The 15,520-nt window shown below is 52.4% G+C and overlaps 1 protein-coding gene across 3 annotated transcripts; it reads right to left on the bottom strand.

The window, feature by feature from the left end:
- Window positions 1-63: 63 nt before the first annotated feature.
- Window positions 64-11,859, bottom strand: LOC119089553 (inositol polyphosphate-5-phosphatase A). 3 transcript variants are annotated; one of them, XM_037212292.1, is made up of 11 exons: window positions 10,980-11,859; window positions 10,180-10,238; window positions 9,500-9,541; window positions 9,088-9,188; window positions 8,527-8,681; window positions 5,400-5,620; window positions 4,600-4,740; window positions 4,042-4,191; window positions 3,666-3,851; window positions 2,770-2,832; window positions 64-1,275 (listed from the first exon to the last, which is right to left on the bottom strand). In XM_037212292.1, the coding sequence occupies exons 2-11, from the start codon at window positions 10,231-10,233 to the stop codon at window positions 1,246-1,248; spliced, it is 1,143 nt and encodes a 380-aa protein (XP_037068187.1). In that variant the 5' UTR covers window positions 10,234-10,238; window positions 10,980-11,859; the 3' UTR covers window positions 64-1,245. The 3 variants fall into 3 exon arrangements, with proteins under 3 accessions (XP_037068187.1, XP_037068186.1, XP_037068185.1); XM_037212291.1 differs by lacking the exon at window positions 10,980-11,859 and adding an exon at window positions 10,771-10,961; XM_037212290.1 differs by lacking the exon at window positions 10,980-11,859 and having other exon boundaries at window positions 10,180-10,760.
- Between the last annotated feature and the right edge of the window lie 3,661 nt (window positions 11,860-15,520).

The following is a 15,520-nucleotide window of genomic DNA, read 5'->3' as shown; positions in this document are numbered from 1 at the left end:
GCGCAGCAGACGACGCGCGCGCCGACGCGCAGTCGCAGCTGCAGCAGGATCGGCTGCGGGCCATTAGGCAGACGTTGGCGGACGGAGGACCGCGCCGAACACGGCCACGTGCAGACACACTTCGCCAAGTGTACACAACGTCAGCAGATTTTCATACTAGCACGCCAGGAACATGCAAGCGAAGTGGCGTCGTGGTGTGGTTTGTGTTCTTGGCACCCCCACAGAACTTTTCTCCTTGGGACGGGCACCACCGGACTTATTCCCTACGGAAAGCCACCAAAAGCTGCGCGTAGCGAACAATACAGAAGGATCACGGATGGACTGACTGTTCGAACTATCGTCCTCGTCTGCTGAGTTGATATGCGCACTCAGCTGGTGCGTTCGTGTAAATCCTAACACACCAGGCGAGGACGACAGTCCCAGCAATTAGTCTATACAGTACGGGCAGGGGGCGATACCAATCACGCGACATCTTCAGAGGACCTGCGTCCCTACAATCCCGACGACATTGGCGACAGCTGTATGGCATCGACAAGCTGGTCGACGACAACCACTGCAATACTGACAGTTTTTTTTAACGGCAAAAGCGGGCGCAGGGTTTCACAATGCCAGGGCGCAAATACATGTTTTCATTCAGCCGAGGCTGCGGCTAGAGAGGAAGCAGTACCTACACGTTATGTCATCTCTCTAAGAGCAGCAAGTCGCTTGCCGAAAAGCACCGTGCCTCAAGTCACACTCACATACACGCACAACCACACACCCACACATACAGAAATGTGGCGGGTGAAAACCACGTGCATTGTCTTGTGTGCTGTCTCATGTGCAAAACTGCGGACGGATTATGTTGAGCCCGGTGTCGTAACACCTACGGCGGCAGGCAGTCCCAGACCAGCTGGGGATCGTCGCGGACGAAAGCTAAGCGGGGTAGGGCTATCTACACAGGCGCATTGCTCCACAAAACCAATCAGGCACGGGGAGGACGGTAAAAAAACATCCATGAGAATGCATACTTCAAACCACATTAAAGAAAGAAAACGCGTTAACATGAATCATGTGACAGTCGCTAGTACAACACCAAGAAACTCCCAAAATACTTGGGCGCAGGGCAGATGTTTAATTACTGAGAAAATGCTCCGATGCCACAGAACTAAGTCTACCACAGAAAAGGGAAGGGCACACCGAGCAAGCACAGAAGCGGACAAAACCAGCAAACTGTACAAACGTTTGTGCCCAGGATACCTTGCATTACTTCAGGTTGAATGCCAGGTAAATGGGCTGCAGAAGGGCACACCAAACCATCGGTTACTGACGTGGCTGGTTCGGCAGCGCGAGCCCCCGCTGCCGTTTGGCATCCTCCGACCTCACGATGGCGCAATGTCGGACCAAATTGGACACCACGTAAAGGGCCAGACACATTAACGCCGAGTATCAGTCGTGAGAGTAAAGTACAATATAGGGACTGAAAACTGTTGTACTGTTACATACTGTACGCTGTAACTTACGCTGGCAGCATGAGAGCTTTGTGTCATTAAGCTGGGGCGGACAACCAATCGGTAGGCTTCCAACGCCCGAGCTTATTGGAAACAAATGCTGGGAGATTATCACAAAGGCGGTTCTGCCCTCTAACCTGCAGTCCATGGGTGGCAGAAAGAATCGTGTATGGAGACAGAGAGCGGCAATCGGACAGCGATGATCACAACAGGTGCCTCGATAACAGACCCGAGCACGTGCCGCCTACATCAGCCCACTACAGCAAAACGCTGGATGGCAGGAGGACGCTGACATACACCAATGTTCACAAAGCTGGACGAATCAGAGAAACCAACGAGCGTGTTCGGCCGCCATGTTGCGGGGATGAGTGCGTTTTGGGCGAGGCCGGAGTTCCTATTGGTTCGGCCCAATGATTCTGAAAGAGTTCGCCTTTGGGAAGATGACCTGAAACACTTGAGCTAAGTTTTAGTTGTGGTAACATGCTCTGGAACGTTATCAGGTCGCATGCATGTGCGTTGGCAGATGTCATAAACAGATTTGACAATGAGGTGAGACGGTACGAATTAGTCTTCGCGCGGAATGGAGAAAGCACTTAGTAAAATTGAATAGTGCTGCCAGTATTATTTCGATATATATATATATATATATATATATATATATATATATTCATGATAGCTGCTCATACAATACGAATGCACCCATAATTCCACCAAAAGGGCTGAGCGTTTCCCCACATACCTCGCAACGTGCAGCGAGAATGAAAAAACCCTAGATGTCATAAGACAACGGAGTTCCCGTTACGTGACTTCCTCCACCAGTGAGGACTCGCAAACAAAGAACCGACGGTGGTGGTGGACACGACCATTCGTCAAACGCCATCAAGCATCACCACTCGGGATCTTAAATGACTTTCGATTCATCCCGCATGTCGGTGGGCCCACGCGCATTACTGCCATCACGCTGCTCAATATCTGCCGGCGCTAACGGCCACTGGGATCCATCGCCCTGTACGATCTGCTCGTCTTATGACGGCACGGGTCACGCCACGCGACCGGGCCGCAAGTCGGTCCCGCGCAAACGCACGCCTCCGAAGCCACCGCCGCGCGGCCTGCTACCCGCCCGCCGCGGGCTACGTGTGATCGGTCGCATCCATACCACTCGGCAGAATTTCACCTGGCCCATCGCGACAGGCAGACACCCCATCTCCCACCACCGCGAGCCAGCGCAGCCAGCGCAGCCCCACCCGCCACCAGCCTCTGCCCAGTGGCGCACACCCACCTTGTGGTCTCCCATACACCGGTCCCTGCCGACCATGCCGTACGTCACGTCACAGGGCTCCTCCTGGCGACGGAGAGCCCGGTCAGCAGGCGACAGCGGCGCGCCAGCCGCCACGGCCGCCCAGCACGGCAGCGTATTGAACACCACGCCCGCACGCAGGTGACTTTCAGCAGGGTGCGGTGCCACGGGGCCACACACATGCGTGCGTTGTGGCAGCGTGATGTTCGTGTGGTGCGTGCGATCGCATCCCTCATGAGCAAAATGGCCTTCACGTTCTTTCAGCCTGAAATGTCCCTTCATGACAGCAGACGGGATCACGTTGCCAAGGCGACCTCTGGCCCAGGAGACCGACGCTAAACGCGGTCCAAACGCGAGGGTCACCTCAATTCATCGCGAGTTTCCCCCCCCCCCCTCAACCATAGTCACCTTGTGGGTGATGTCTAGCACCGGCTGGCTCATGACAAGATCATCCTCAGATGTACGCCGGGCGTGCTCACCGCCGCCCCCTGCCCCGCACCACCGCCCACCTGGTCAATGATCTCCAGCGCCGACTGGCTCATGACAAGGCCATCCCCAGTGCACGCCGGGCGTCCTCACCGCCGCCCACCTGGTGAATGATCTCCAGCGCCGTCTGGCTCATGACAAGGCCATCCCCAGTGTACGCCAGGCGTCCACACCGCCGCTCACCTAGTGAATGATCTCCAGCGCCGAGTTCCTCATGACAAGGCCATCCCAAGTGTACGCCGGGCGTCCTCACCGCCGCCCCCTGTCCCGCACCGCCGCCCACCTGGTGAATGATCTCCAGCGCCGACTGGCTCATGACAAGGCCATCCCCAGTGTACGCCGGGCGTCCTCACCTCACAGGGAGGGGCTCCCTGCCCCGCACCACCGCCCACCTGGTGAATGATCTCCAGCGCCGACTTGCTCATAACAATGCGGTCGCACCAGGAGGGGCAGCGCGTCTTCATCAGGTACTGCGAGCGCTGCACGTTCTCCTCGAACGGGTACGACGGCGGGAACTCGATGGGAAACTCGTGCAGTCGGTCTTGAAACTCGTCCAGCTCGCGGTCGAAGCTACGCAGCTGAGGGGATCGGCAGGGACCGTGAGAAGGCGGCCACTGCGCAGTACCGCACCGGGCTCAGGCGCTGCCGTTGGAAAGACTGGCGCGCGGCGCGAGCTGCGATCTCGTGATTCGCCAACGCATACGACAGCAGAGAGTTCACCCGTTCGTGAGCACAACCGGCGCTGAGGGCTGTCGCCGACCTGCGTACCCATGATATGTCCTGCAGGAAGGTGTCCTGGTGTGTCGAGTGGAAGAACTCCTTCTTGCCCACCCGCAGCACGACCGTCTCCGTATCGTCGTGGAACTCCACCATCTCCAGGTCCGCCTTGGCTAGAGGCTTCAGGTCCTTCGTCAGGTGCTGCCGCGACAGACGGCCGCGTCAGGGGGATCCGCGGACCCAACAAGTCCGACGGGCGTAGGGGGCAGCGACGGGACGGCAGCCACCGATTCGCGAAGAGCACGGCTGGCTCACGAGACAAATATATGTTTCAGGCAAGGAAATCCTTACCACCACTTGGCCAGTATCAAAACCAGCACCACCAGAAACAGAGCTTCCCGGAAATAACGATGACACACTAGGATTAAAAGCGCAAGGTAAAACCGGGACAGGGAGCCATGCTGCTGTGGTGACAAAGCAATCTCAGATCACCCCTTCAGGTCCGCTGCGCCCCAGGACACGCCTTGGGGAGTGCCGCGTGATGCGGATTAGTGCACACTGTCCGCACACGTCTCAAACTACTCCGCCCCAGCACGTGCCGCTCATCACCTTCACGACACCGTGTGTGTTGACTCGGAAGTTGAAGTCGCCGAAGATGAAAAAGGGCACGTTGCTGTGCTTGTCGCCATGGAAACGGTCCAGGGTGTGCTGCAGGGCACGCCGCCGGTTCTCGCAGTACGGCGACGGGGACTGCGAGCACACGATCGGAGTCGGTCGCGAGCATCCCAGTGACAACATCTGGCTGTTGTGGTTCTGGGTTTGCAGGCAACATACAATGTCCTTCTAAGCCATCACAGCGCTGGTCTAGTAACGGAGAAGCACGCATAAGACGATTGTTTTGCTACCATTATAATGAACAAACGAGGTTATCGACACCACACTGACCGTCTTCGACAGCAAAACACTTGCCGAACACAACGGCCTTATTACTATGACAACAGGTGCCCTGAGGACGCTGCCCCTGACCAGCCAGCTGACTGCGAATACTCAGGCACAACAGCCACATTACTATGACAACAGGTGCCCTGAGGACGCTGCCCCTGACCAGCCAGCTGACTGCGAATACTCAGGCACAACAGCCACATTACTATGACAACAGGTGCCCTGAGGACGCTGCCCCTGACCAGCCAGCTGACTGCGAATACTCAGGCCAAACTATTACCAGCGCATAACCCGGCCGCAACGGCCTGACAAGCCGACAAGTACTTCCAAGTCTTATTAGCCGACAGGAATGACATCAAACAACGAGCCACATCGTCAGGGTGCCAGACTGGCGGCGGCCGCCTCTAACAGAAGGGCAGCCCGAGCCTTCGGTGGCGCGACCGAGTCACGCCTGCCGGCCGTCTCACCGCTTCGATGGCGATCATGTTACAGGCGTCGTGGAAGAGATGGATGTTGACGAGGTCCAGCTCCGTGCCGCGGATCTCCCAGCGCGTGCGCAGGTAGCCCTTGCGGGACCACTTGCAGTTGGGGAAGTACTCCAGTGGGAACTTGTCCTTGTCGGCCACGGCAACGCCGGCGAGGTGGCCGCTGTACACCTCGTGGTCCTCCACCGGCCGATAGGCCTCCTCTGCAGCCGCACCGACATCGGTCAGCCGTGAGCTTTGCTGCCTTCTAAACGGGCGTGCGGAATGCGGCCCGTCACCGGTGTGCCGACCGCATTCCTCGCCTATAACAGCACAGCTGGTATGATCAGCGCATAGCGGCACTTCACCCACACGAGGAGAGCGTCACTTAGTTCCCACCTGCAACCAGTTTCACCACGAGAGAAAGGCGTACAATTTTGACGTCATGAGTAGCGTCCCAAGGTTCCACTGCGAATCAGGTTGCATCCAGTAAGGACTAACCATGTAAAACTCTCTACTCACTCATACTCATACGCCGGCAAAATTCCACTATTTATGGGGAAATTTGAAGTATGATGATTAGGATTTCAGGGCGCGCCTACTTTTGAGGTCGTTTTGCGTCTAGGGAAATTTGAAGCAGGGAGTCTGTCCGTACTTCATCAGGCATCTATCGGGTTTCATAAACGCCAATGAAATGATCTGTGGAGTAAAAATTCACTTCGAAACTGAAGTTAACTAAAAAGGATGCGCTGCTTCATCGTAAAATCAGCAGTGGTGACCACGGGGAAGCCGGCGTATGAACATGCAGGGGGTGGGGAAGCAAAACAATTAGACCGAGAATCAGTCTGCGGGGGAAAATGTTGAGATATGAAGCGATATCAATATAGCAAGCTGTCATAGCTCTATCTAACATCCGCAAATTTTACCAATAATTTTTTCATCCTTGCTATGACATGGACAGTCATGATGCAAGTTCACAAATGCAAACCTAGTGCAACGATCACCATTTTAAATCGGCTATTTTAGCGAGCTTTTGTCGTTCAAGCGCATGTTGCCTGCACACGTAGTACAGGGAAACTCAGGACATGACCAAACGAACCAAACAGCTTTTACTTTACTTCTGTGAGTGGCGGAACAATCCCGAGAAATATAAGATGCCTCCGTTTCATCGAGATAGGTAAGTTATCATCATTACTCTACAAATAAATCGTCATAAAAATTACGGATTGATTATTGTGTTAAACCACAGACAAAAACATCTTGTATGCCATTTTGGCGATACTTCTTTGCAAGTTATAAACATTCAAAACACTGGGGTCCAAAAAGACAACACAGCCACTATGGCAACAAACGCCGTTATCGTCACTGAAATTTCTTCATCCTCAGCATTTTGCGATTTACTTCGGACGGGTAGTCAAATTTTTTAGTGTTCATTGGGGTTTTCGGGCGCACCGACTGAGGTGGTCATATAGCTACCAATCTGAAACCGGCGCGGGAAGCCGGGAATAACGCCAAAATTTCTTGGGCCAGCCAGAAAAAAGAAGTTACTTCTCTTTATAAAGCTGTTTACAGGTCAGATAGAGCGCTGCTTTGAATAAGCCTTGCGTCTGGGCACGCAGTACCGTATAAAGGTCGGCGCCCCACCGCCAGGAGACGCATGTCGTGCCGGTCCGTGGAGCGAACCAAACGCCGCAGCGCCTGTAACCGTGCTGGCCACCGACCCCGCACGGCCCTACGGTCCCGGCGTCCAGAGACAGGCCCCGGCAGCGGGCTGAGGCTCCGCTCGGCAGCCACTGTGGCCAGCGGCTTACCGACCCCGCACGGCCCTACGGTCCCGGCGTCCAGAGACAGGCCCCGGCAGCGGGCTGAGGCTCCGCTCGGCAGCCGCTGTGGCCAGCGGCTTACCGACCCCGCACGGCCCTACGGTCCCGGCGTCCAGAGACAGGCCCCGGTAGCGGGCTGAGGCTCCGCTCGGCGGCCGCCGTGGCCCGCAGCTCACCGACCCCGCACGGCCCTACGGTCCCGGCGTCCAGAGACAGACCCCGGCAGCGGGCTGAGGCTCCGCTCGGCGGCCGCTGTGGCCAGCGGCTTACCGACCCCGCACGGCTCTACGGTCCCGGCGTCCAGAGACAGACCCCGGCAGCGGGCTGAGGCTCCGCTCGGCAGCCGCTGTGGCCAGCGGCTTACCGACCCCGCACGGTCCTACGGTCCCGGCGTCCAGAGACAGACCCCGGCAGCGGGCTGAGGCTCCGCTCGGTGGCCGCTGTGGCCAGCGGCTTACCGACCCCGCACGGCCCTACGGTCCCGGCGTCCAGAGACAGACCCCGGCAGCGGGCTGAGGCTCCGCTCGGCGGCCTCTGTGGCCAGCGGCTTACCGACCCCGCACGGCCCTACGGTCCCGGCGTCCAGGGACAGACCCCGGCAGCGGGCTGAGGCTCCGCTCGGCGGCCGCTGTGGCCAGCGGCTTAGCGACCCCGCACGGCCCTACGGTCCCGGCATCCAGGGACAGACCCCGGCAGCGGGCTGAGGCTCTGCTCGGCGGCCGCTGTGGCCAGCGGCTTACCGACCTGGGGTTTTCGGGCGCACCGACTGAGGTGGTCATATAGCTACCAATCTGAAACCGGCGCGGAAGCCGGGAATAACGCCAAAATTTCTTGGGCCAGCCAGAAAAAAGAAGTTTACTTCTCTTTAAAGCTGTTTTACAGGTCAGATAGAGCGCTGCTTTGAATAAGCCTTGCGTCTGGGCACGCAGTACCGTATAAAGGTCGGCGCCCCACCGCCAGGAGACTCATGTCGTTGCCGGTCCGTGGAGCGTACCAAACGCCGCAGCGCCTGTAACCGTGCTGGCCACCGACCCGCACGGCCCTACGGTCCCGGCGTCCATAGACAGGCCCGGCAGCGGGCTGAGGCTCCGCTCGGCAGCCACTGTGGCCAGCGGCTTACCGACCCCGCACGGCCCTACGGGTCCCGGCGTCCAGAGACAGGCCCCGGCAGCGGGCTGAGGCTCCGCTCGGCGGCCGCTGTGGCCAGCGCTTACCGACCCCGCCGGCCCTACGGTCCCGGCGTCCAGAGACAGACCCCGGCAGCGGGCTGAGGCTCCGCTCGGCGGCCGCCGTGGCCCGCAGCTCACCGCGCCAGTCCCAGAGCCGGACGGCCTGCAGTCGGCGGCTGACCAGGTACAGGTTGCCCAGCGCCGTGAAGCTGGCCGCCCGGTTAAAGTCCTCGTCCAGCAGGATGACGGCCCGGTCGAACTGGCCGTCGATCTCCGGGCTGGCCAGCACGTCCCTGCCAGCCGAGCGCGCGCCGCACACGTCTCACAATCCGCCACGTATAGATCTTGGCATGCTTCTCAGATATGCACCAAATCTCCACCATAAGAGCAGCGAAATGACACTGAGGGATAACAACTAAAGTCCGCCAAACATGCGGCATTCCGTTTGCCCAATGTGGAGAACACTTAACTTGTCTTGACATGCTTGCACAACACACACCAAATTGCTACCATAAGGGCAATGAAATAACACCATGGTACAACAACTATGGATAGTGGGACCTGCTGTCAGTTGATAACCTTATGACCACCAATGACATGAAACAACACCAGGGTACAACAACTATGAATAGTGGGACCTGCTGTCAGTTGGTAACCTTAGGTTTCCTTCATTCAGAGACTATGTTCTAGGCACTGTACCTGACAAATTTGCTGACATGTTGCATGCTTGTTTCATAATTCTTTCCACCAACTTCCTGGCAGTGCAGGGCAACAAATTCTGGCTTTTGATCCCGGATCAGCTGAGATGGGGAAACACAGTGAGCCAAAACCCTTGGCATGTCAAGACCAGCTGGAGCAATAAAGCTAAACATAATGGCCATGCAATGTTGTCCTGTCTGCAACATATGCTGTACACTTACTTTCATTCTTAATTTTCAAAAAGGCAATATCCTTAATCAGAATAAGAATACATAACCAAATAAGAGTAATATCAAAACTGACATATCATGATAACATACTAACAAGCAAAACTGACATACTGACAATTATGCTATCAGCACCCTAGAAAGCCTTATCATTAAGAAATTATCTTAACATCATTTACACTCACCTTTAAAAATTCTTCCATCCATATCTTAAGCATGTTTTCAGGCTGAAAAAGGAGTTAGAACATGTCATACCATTCAAAACAAAGGTAAGTTTAGAAATGCTTCAGCAGCATCATTCATAAGAGAACAGACAATGTTTTGCATGCTTAGGTGAAATAAAACATAAAAACTGTGTACAAACACAGTGTAAAAACACAGTAGCCTGACAACCTAATAATGAATTGCAAAATATGGCCTTAAACAGACCTGTTTATCTGGAGGGATGCAAGCTTAACTTGCCTTAAAGAACATGATATAAGAACCATAATATTCAAGGACACAAAATGGTGCAGTCAACTGAACACATGGTTACAGCAAAATTATTTTGAACATCAGAAAGTATGTGACTTAAATAAAATCTACAACTTGAACTCTATTCTAAATGGCAAAAAGTGTTATCATCTACAATAGGTGCTATCTAAGATGCCAAGCAAAACAGTGTTGCATCATTGTCATTTCATAATATTACATCAACTGTAGAGCTTATCTAGCTTGAACAGCTTTGTTTCTCATGATATACAACCTAATTTTATCTTTTCAGGATCTGTTTATGCATGTCTTGTGTGGCTTGAACTTTTTCAAGACATCCATAGGTATCACATAACACACAGGTATCATGTTACACAAAACACTGAAGCCTTACATCTTCAAAGATGGATCCAACATTTGCTGTGATTAGAAGTACCTCTGCTGCCATTGCACCTGTAAAGCAAAAGGAAGGCATGAAACAACCATTTTTCCAAGCCATGCATGGTATGCGTTTTGTGTGTGGTGAAGCCTCCATGGGTTTTATGGGATGACCGCTAAGCCAAACACAAATTATATCAAGTTAGACCTTAATTATAATGATTCCACAAACAATTCATGTCAATAGTTAACTATAGTTTGAGCATGTATTGATGATTAACCTTAAACATTTTCTAGGCTTCACCACATGCAACAATATAAGGAACACTTTACCAGTGACTGGTTCCTCTGTTTCATAGCTGGGTTTCACATATCAAGTGGTGCACAGATACTAGGAGTTACAAGAATACATGACCTATTGTGCAACAACAATGAGCCAACTGTATGTTCTATAACCAGCCTCATCTAAAGACGAAATCTGTCAAAGAAACCAACTGAACTAATATGTCTTTCAGTTTTACAGTTTACAGGATCTTTTACAGTTTGCTGGCTTCTTTACAGTTTGCTGGCTTCTACGCCTCTGCCTTCACCCACATGCGATACCTACCTCTGAGTGCCTAGGCCTTATATCTGCGGATATGGAAACTAATCAATCGGGTATGATGCACCCACTGCTCCGAAAGCTGCAGCAAAGATGCCCACTTCAGGTCCATCACATTGCGAGCTGTGCAACAAACTTCGAAAATAGGTCGGCGACATTGGTGGTTATTACTTCCACCAATTTGCATGCAGCACTACAACGGAACCACAAACAACCTCGCCTCGAAGAGGGGGGCGGACGCCCGCCTCGAATCCTATCTGCTCCTATTTGTTTTCGTTTCGATCCCTCTGATCCTACGATTGCAAACCAGCTTGGAAAGATGGTTCTCGTGACCTGAGCACCAAAAATATGGTAGCTTAGGATTTGCTACCAAATCATAACAATACGACGTCACAGCTCATTTTCTACTTTATAGAAATGTAATTAAAAGACTTTATTTTAAGAACTTTGATGACCATAATGTTGAAAGCTTGATAAGAAGAGTCTTTAGATGGAAAAGTGCCTACAAAAGTCATTAATGTGTTTTGTTGGCCAGCTGATAGCAGGGTCGTGACGTCAATGTAGAACCTGTTAAAACTTTGATAGCCAGATTGGAGCACTTGATCAATATATGACGTTTGCTACGCGCTTACTCCATTTAAGGCGCACATTTTTATGGCTTCCCTACATTCTGTTTACTAAGCACAGCAGGAGTTCATGTTGAAATGTGATGGCTGAGGACCGGATACTGGTAAGTGTGATTGTGGTGGGAACAGCTGTGACTAGGTATCTGTGTTAATCAACGTTTTTACCGAACAGAAATGATTGGTACGTCATGTCTGGTGTACGCTGGATGTTATTCTTCAAACGGGTATGCCAGGTATGGTACTTAAGCTGGGCTGGGAGGGTCGTTGCATCCTTATATTTGTGCAGAACTTATGGTATTCATGAGTGAAACAGGAATGCTGTGCCAATTTTGTCGGAGTGTATAGGGTATGGTGAGGGCACACTGAAATGGCTTCAGTCCCTATGTGGCTACACATCTTTGTGTATACAAGTGGTGTAGTAATTGTTGGAGACTAACCTCTCCACTGGTCAGCATGCTCTCTCTCTCTCTCTCTCTCTCTCTCTCTCTCTCTCTCTCTCTCTCTCTCTCTCTCTCTCTCTCTCTCTCTCTCTCTCTCTCTCTCTCTCTCATCTCTCATCTCTCATCTCTCATCTCTCATCTCTCATCTCTCATCTCTCATCTCTCATCTCTCATCTCTCATCTCTCATCTCTCATCTCTCATCTCTCATCTCTCATCTCATCTATCTATCTATCTATCTATCTTTCTTTCTCTTTCTCTCACTCCTGTCTCTCTCCCTCTGCCTTGTCTTCCTGTTAGGACATTGATAACACAAAACTTCAATTTGCTATGCAGCCACACCTGGCCATGACTTTAATCTGTCCAATCCCTTCTCCTCTTGTTACTGTCATGCCTAAGTCTAAAAGTTTCACCCTCCATATGTGATGTTACATATGGGTGTGGCCTAGAATGAATGCAATGGTTTTGTTCCAGTTTGATGTGGTGTGAATTGTTCATTCAGAGTATTTGACAACATCAAGTTGCATTAGCTTTTACAAGGTAACCACTGAACTTTGAGAAATGGCTACAGTTTTATCTAGGAAATATGCTTAGTTAACTGGGGGTGTAGTTTCCCATTCAATTTGGGGAGGGGCGGAGCTTCAGTCCCTTCTCTCCAATGTGGGCTCCACCTGCCTTCCCTCAACTTTGAGTAAAAGTTAGGGCAAATCCAGGGAGAAAACTATTTGTTGACATATTTTGAGGGTAGGTTGAGCCATTTTGTTTTTGCCCTTCAGCACCTTCACAACTCATTTTGTGAAATTATGCCTATGTGGTGGACATTTGGTTTAAAGCATTTAGTAATGTGCTCACTTGTGATTGGGAGTTCAGTCTGCATCACTTGCAGGCTGTCAAACATTGGGCATTATGCTCATAATGAGCAGGGCTAAAAATTGCTCTGTTTAACTTGTAAGCTAGATTAAAAGTTATTGAATGGGAGTTGTTTAAAACTGTTCAACATTGTAGAATTGGCTGTCTTTCTCCCTGTCTAAGAAAATGTCTGTTTTCTTGTGACCAGTGTGTTATCAGTGATATTTGATCCCTGTGGCTTTGCCATAGATGCTTACATGCAAGGAGCTTGCTGGCCCTGGTTGTCTGCAGAGTACGACTTTGCCTTCTTCATTGATAAGGAGTCACATTGAGCCTCTAACTGTACCCTCTCAGTTGATGGCTTGTAAGAAACTTCAGTAACTTATGAGCTTTGACTGTAGGTCCATGTACTGCATGTGATCACATGCCCAGGCTCATGTCAGGAATGCATATAAATAGCTCCCTTTGAGATTGGTGAGCAGCATGTCCAGTCTCTGACAGCTCACTGTATGGTTGAGTCACATTATGTGGAGAGAAAGAAGGAAAACTGTGCATTGTGGGATAGTTTATTATTTGTCACTAGCATGGGGCATCATTGTAACAACACTAACATTACTAACAGTTCCTGGATGTTCAAGGTCCATCATTTGGCACTTCTTGGGGAGAAGGCAGTAAACTTGAGTGCTGACAGGTTGCTAGGGCTGAACACATTGGTAGTAATCCAGGCAAAAATTTACTCCAGGGGCTCCAGTCATGGTGGCAATTGCACACCTTGAGACATATGTATAGGAATGGGGAGGGGATGGGTTGGGTTCAGATGCCATGACACTCCACTTTTTGAAAATGCCGAACATTAGCTGTAGGCAACACATGGAAATGATTAACCTGAGTATTTGTTATGGCACTCCTCATATTCATGATATGTTCCCTAACCTCTGCCTCCATGTCAGGGAACTGGTCGCCATTGCTGGTGAATTAACTGAGGTTTGCACATGCAGTGAGGATTGTGAGGTCTTCCACCGCCGACTGCGGCTCAGTCTGCACCGAAGAATACACGGAGCAGTGGCGTGGCCAATGGGATACCAGGGGAGCATGTCCCACGATCGCTTGCATTTCTACCCCGATGTCAATGTTTCGCCGCTTTGGCCTTTCGATGTCACTGAACTCGGCGGGTGATCGGCCGCGCCTCCGCGTCTGATCCTGGCGACGCCCCTGTCGCGGCGTGCCGACGACGCCCGCCAGCGCGGCGTGCGCGGAGGAGCGGAGAAGGACGCAGGTGACTCGGAGACGACCGGCGCGCCCGACGCGTCGGCACAGCCGCGCTGCGGGCGTCGGTGCATGTTCGTCTGTGCTCGCTGTATATGGTCGGTGAATGCTGCCCGTGGAACTAGGTGCGTCCCGTGGCCGCTGGATTAGGGTGGCCCGGATACAAGCCGTCCAGATGGGCGGCTCAGAGGCGTGGTGTCCGGGCTGGGATTGCCTTATGTGTCCAAGAGCCCCCCCCCCCCCCTCCCTTCGCGAGGTGGACAGAAGGCGTGGCTGGAGAAAGGCATGCATTTTCTTGTGATGTGCTACTCATACGGTCTTTTGGCAGCTGTCGCATTGAACAGGAGATTGAACAAAGGCTTCAAGGAACCGCCATGCCATAAATTGTACTTACATTGTAAATGTCCGTAATATCTGTTTTGCTTAGCGGTATGTAGTTGACTGCACGAGGCGGCACAGATGGCGAAGCAATCCGGTGATTTGTGACGCTGGACTAATGCTGCAAAGGCAACAGGTGGCTATGGGGTGCACCACTGTCAGTATACGTCAGTGAGGCGCGCTGACAAAGGCGTAGGAACATCCGAAAAATCGGGAGAACCACCCGTTTGGAAGTTGGCTCACTCCATACGCACCGTAGAGTTAATGCTAGGCTTTCAGGACACGTAGGGGGAGGGAGGGGGGGGGGGACTGTGATCCCCTCCGCCAACAGTTCCACGCCTACGTGTGCTTGACTCGTTATTGAGAAACGCTATCCCTTGTTGGACTCGACTGCATCATCAGCTCGACTGCTGCTTGCCGAGGGCTACCCAGGTGTTGCTCGCAGCGGGGGCCGAAGTCGAAGGTTTCGTTTTATGTCCTTCGCGGTTCGTGCATGCCTTTCGTGGGCATTTAGTTAGCTGGAATTATGCATCAGAATGCGTCCACAGTGCCACTGTACTGCGCGCATGTTTAGTCTTCCATGACGCGATCGACCTCGGTTTGTACCACAGCACGTTATGCCTGAGACCCGTTTGTACCAGGTAAGATTGGTGGTCTCCCGGTCACGGCGGAGGGGCTTTACTGGCGCATCTGTGCGTCAAGATAGCGGACTCACTGCCATATGATGTGTGACATGCCCAGATCAGTTCAGCCATGTGTGGGCGGCACATTGCCTACGCATTTAGTTTGACGTGCTTGCTCAGGTATGGAACGAATGTCATACCTCCCGGTAGGGAATATGTCATATCTCCCGGTATGGTATGTCAGACCATCGCAGACCTACGCATTTACCACGCATTTAGTTTGACGTGCTTGCTCAGGTATGGAACGAATGTCATACCTCCCGGTAGGGAATTATGTCATATCTCCCGGTATGGTATGATGTCAGACCATCGCAGACCTACGCATTTACCACGCATTTAGTTTGACGTGTTTGCTCAGGTGTGGAACGAATGTCATACCTCCCGGTAGGGAATTATGTCATATCTCCCGGTATGGTATGATGTCAGACCTCCCGGCTGGAGATGTCTGACGCCTAGTCTGAAATTCTCCCGCAGACGGGGGATCCATGGATTGCGCTCGGGCGCGCCTGACCGGTT

Source organism: Pollicipes pollicipes, unplaced genomic scaffold, assembly GCF_011947565.3.
Source record: "Pollicipes pollicipes isolate AB1234 unplaced genomic scaffold, Ppol_2.1 Scaffold_3087;HRSCAF=3621_pilon_pilon_pilon, whole genome shotgun sequence".
In the NCBI taxonomy this organism is placed as follows: Eukaryota; Metazoa; Arthropoda; class Thecostraca; order Pollicipedomorpha; family Pollicipedidae; genus Pollicipes; species Pollicipes pollicipes.
The sequence above is the reverse complement of the archived record's forward strand: the minus strand, read 5'-3'. Positions and strand labels throughout refer to the sequence as shown.

Excerpts from the sequence above, each read along its gene's own strand:
- LOC119089553 (XM_037212290.1), bottom strand. The coding sequence starts at position 10,320 with ATGGAGGCTTCACCACACACAAAACGCATACCATGCATGGCTTGGAAA. Across the intron at positions 9,189-9,499 it reads GGATGGAAGAATTTTTAAAG|CTGATCCGGGATCAAAAGCC; the intron begins GTGAGTGTAAAT and ends TCCCCATCTCAG. Across the intron at positions 5,621-8,526 it reads CCGGCTCTGGGACTGGCGCG|AGGAGGCCTATCGGCCGGTG; the intron begins GTGAGCTGCGGG and ends GTGCGGCTGCAG.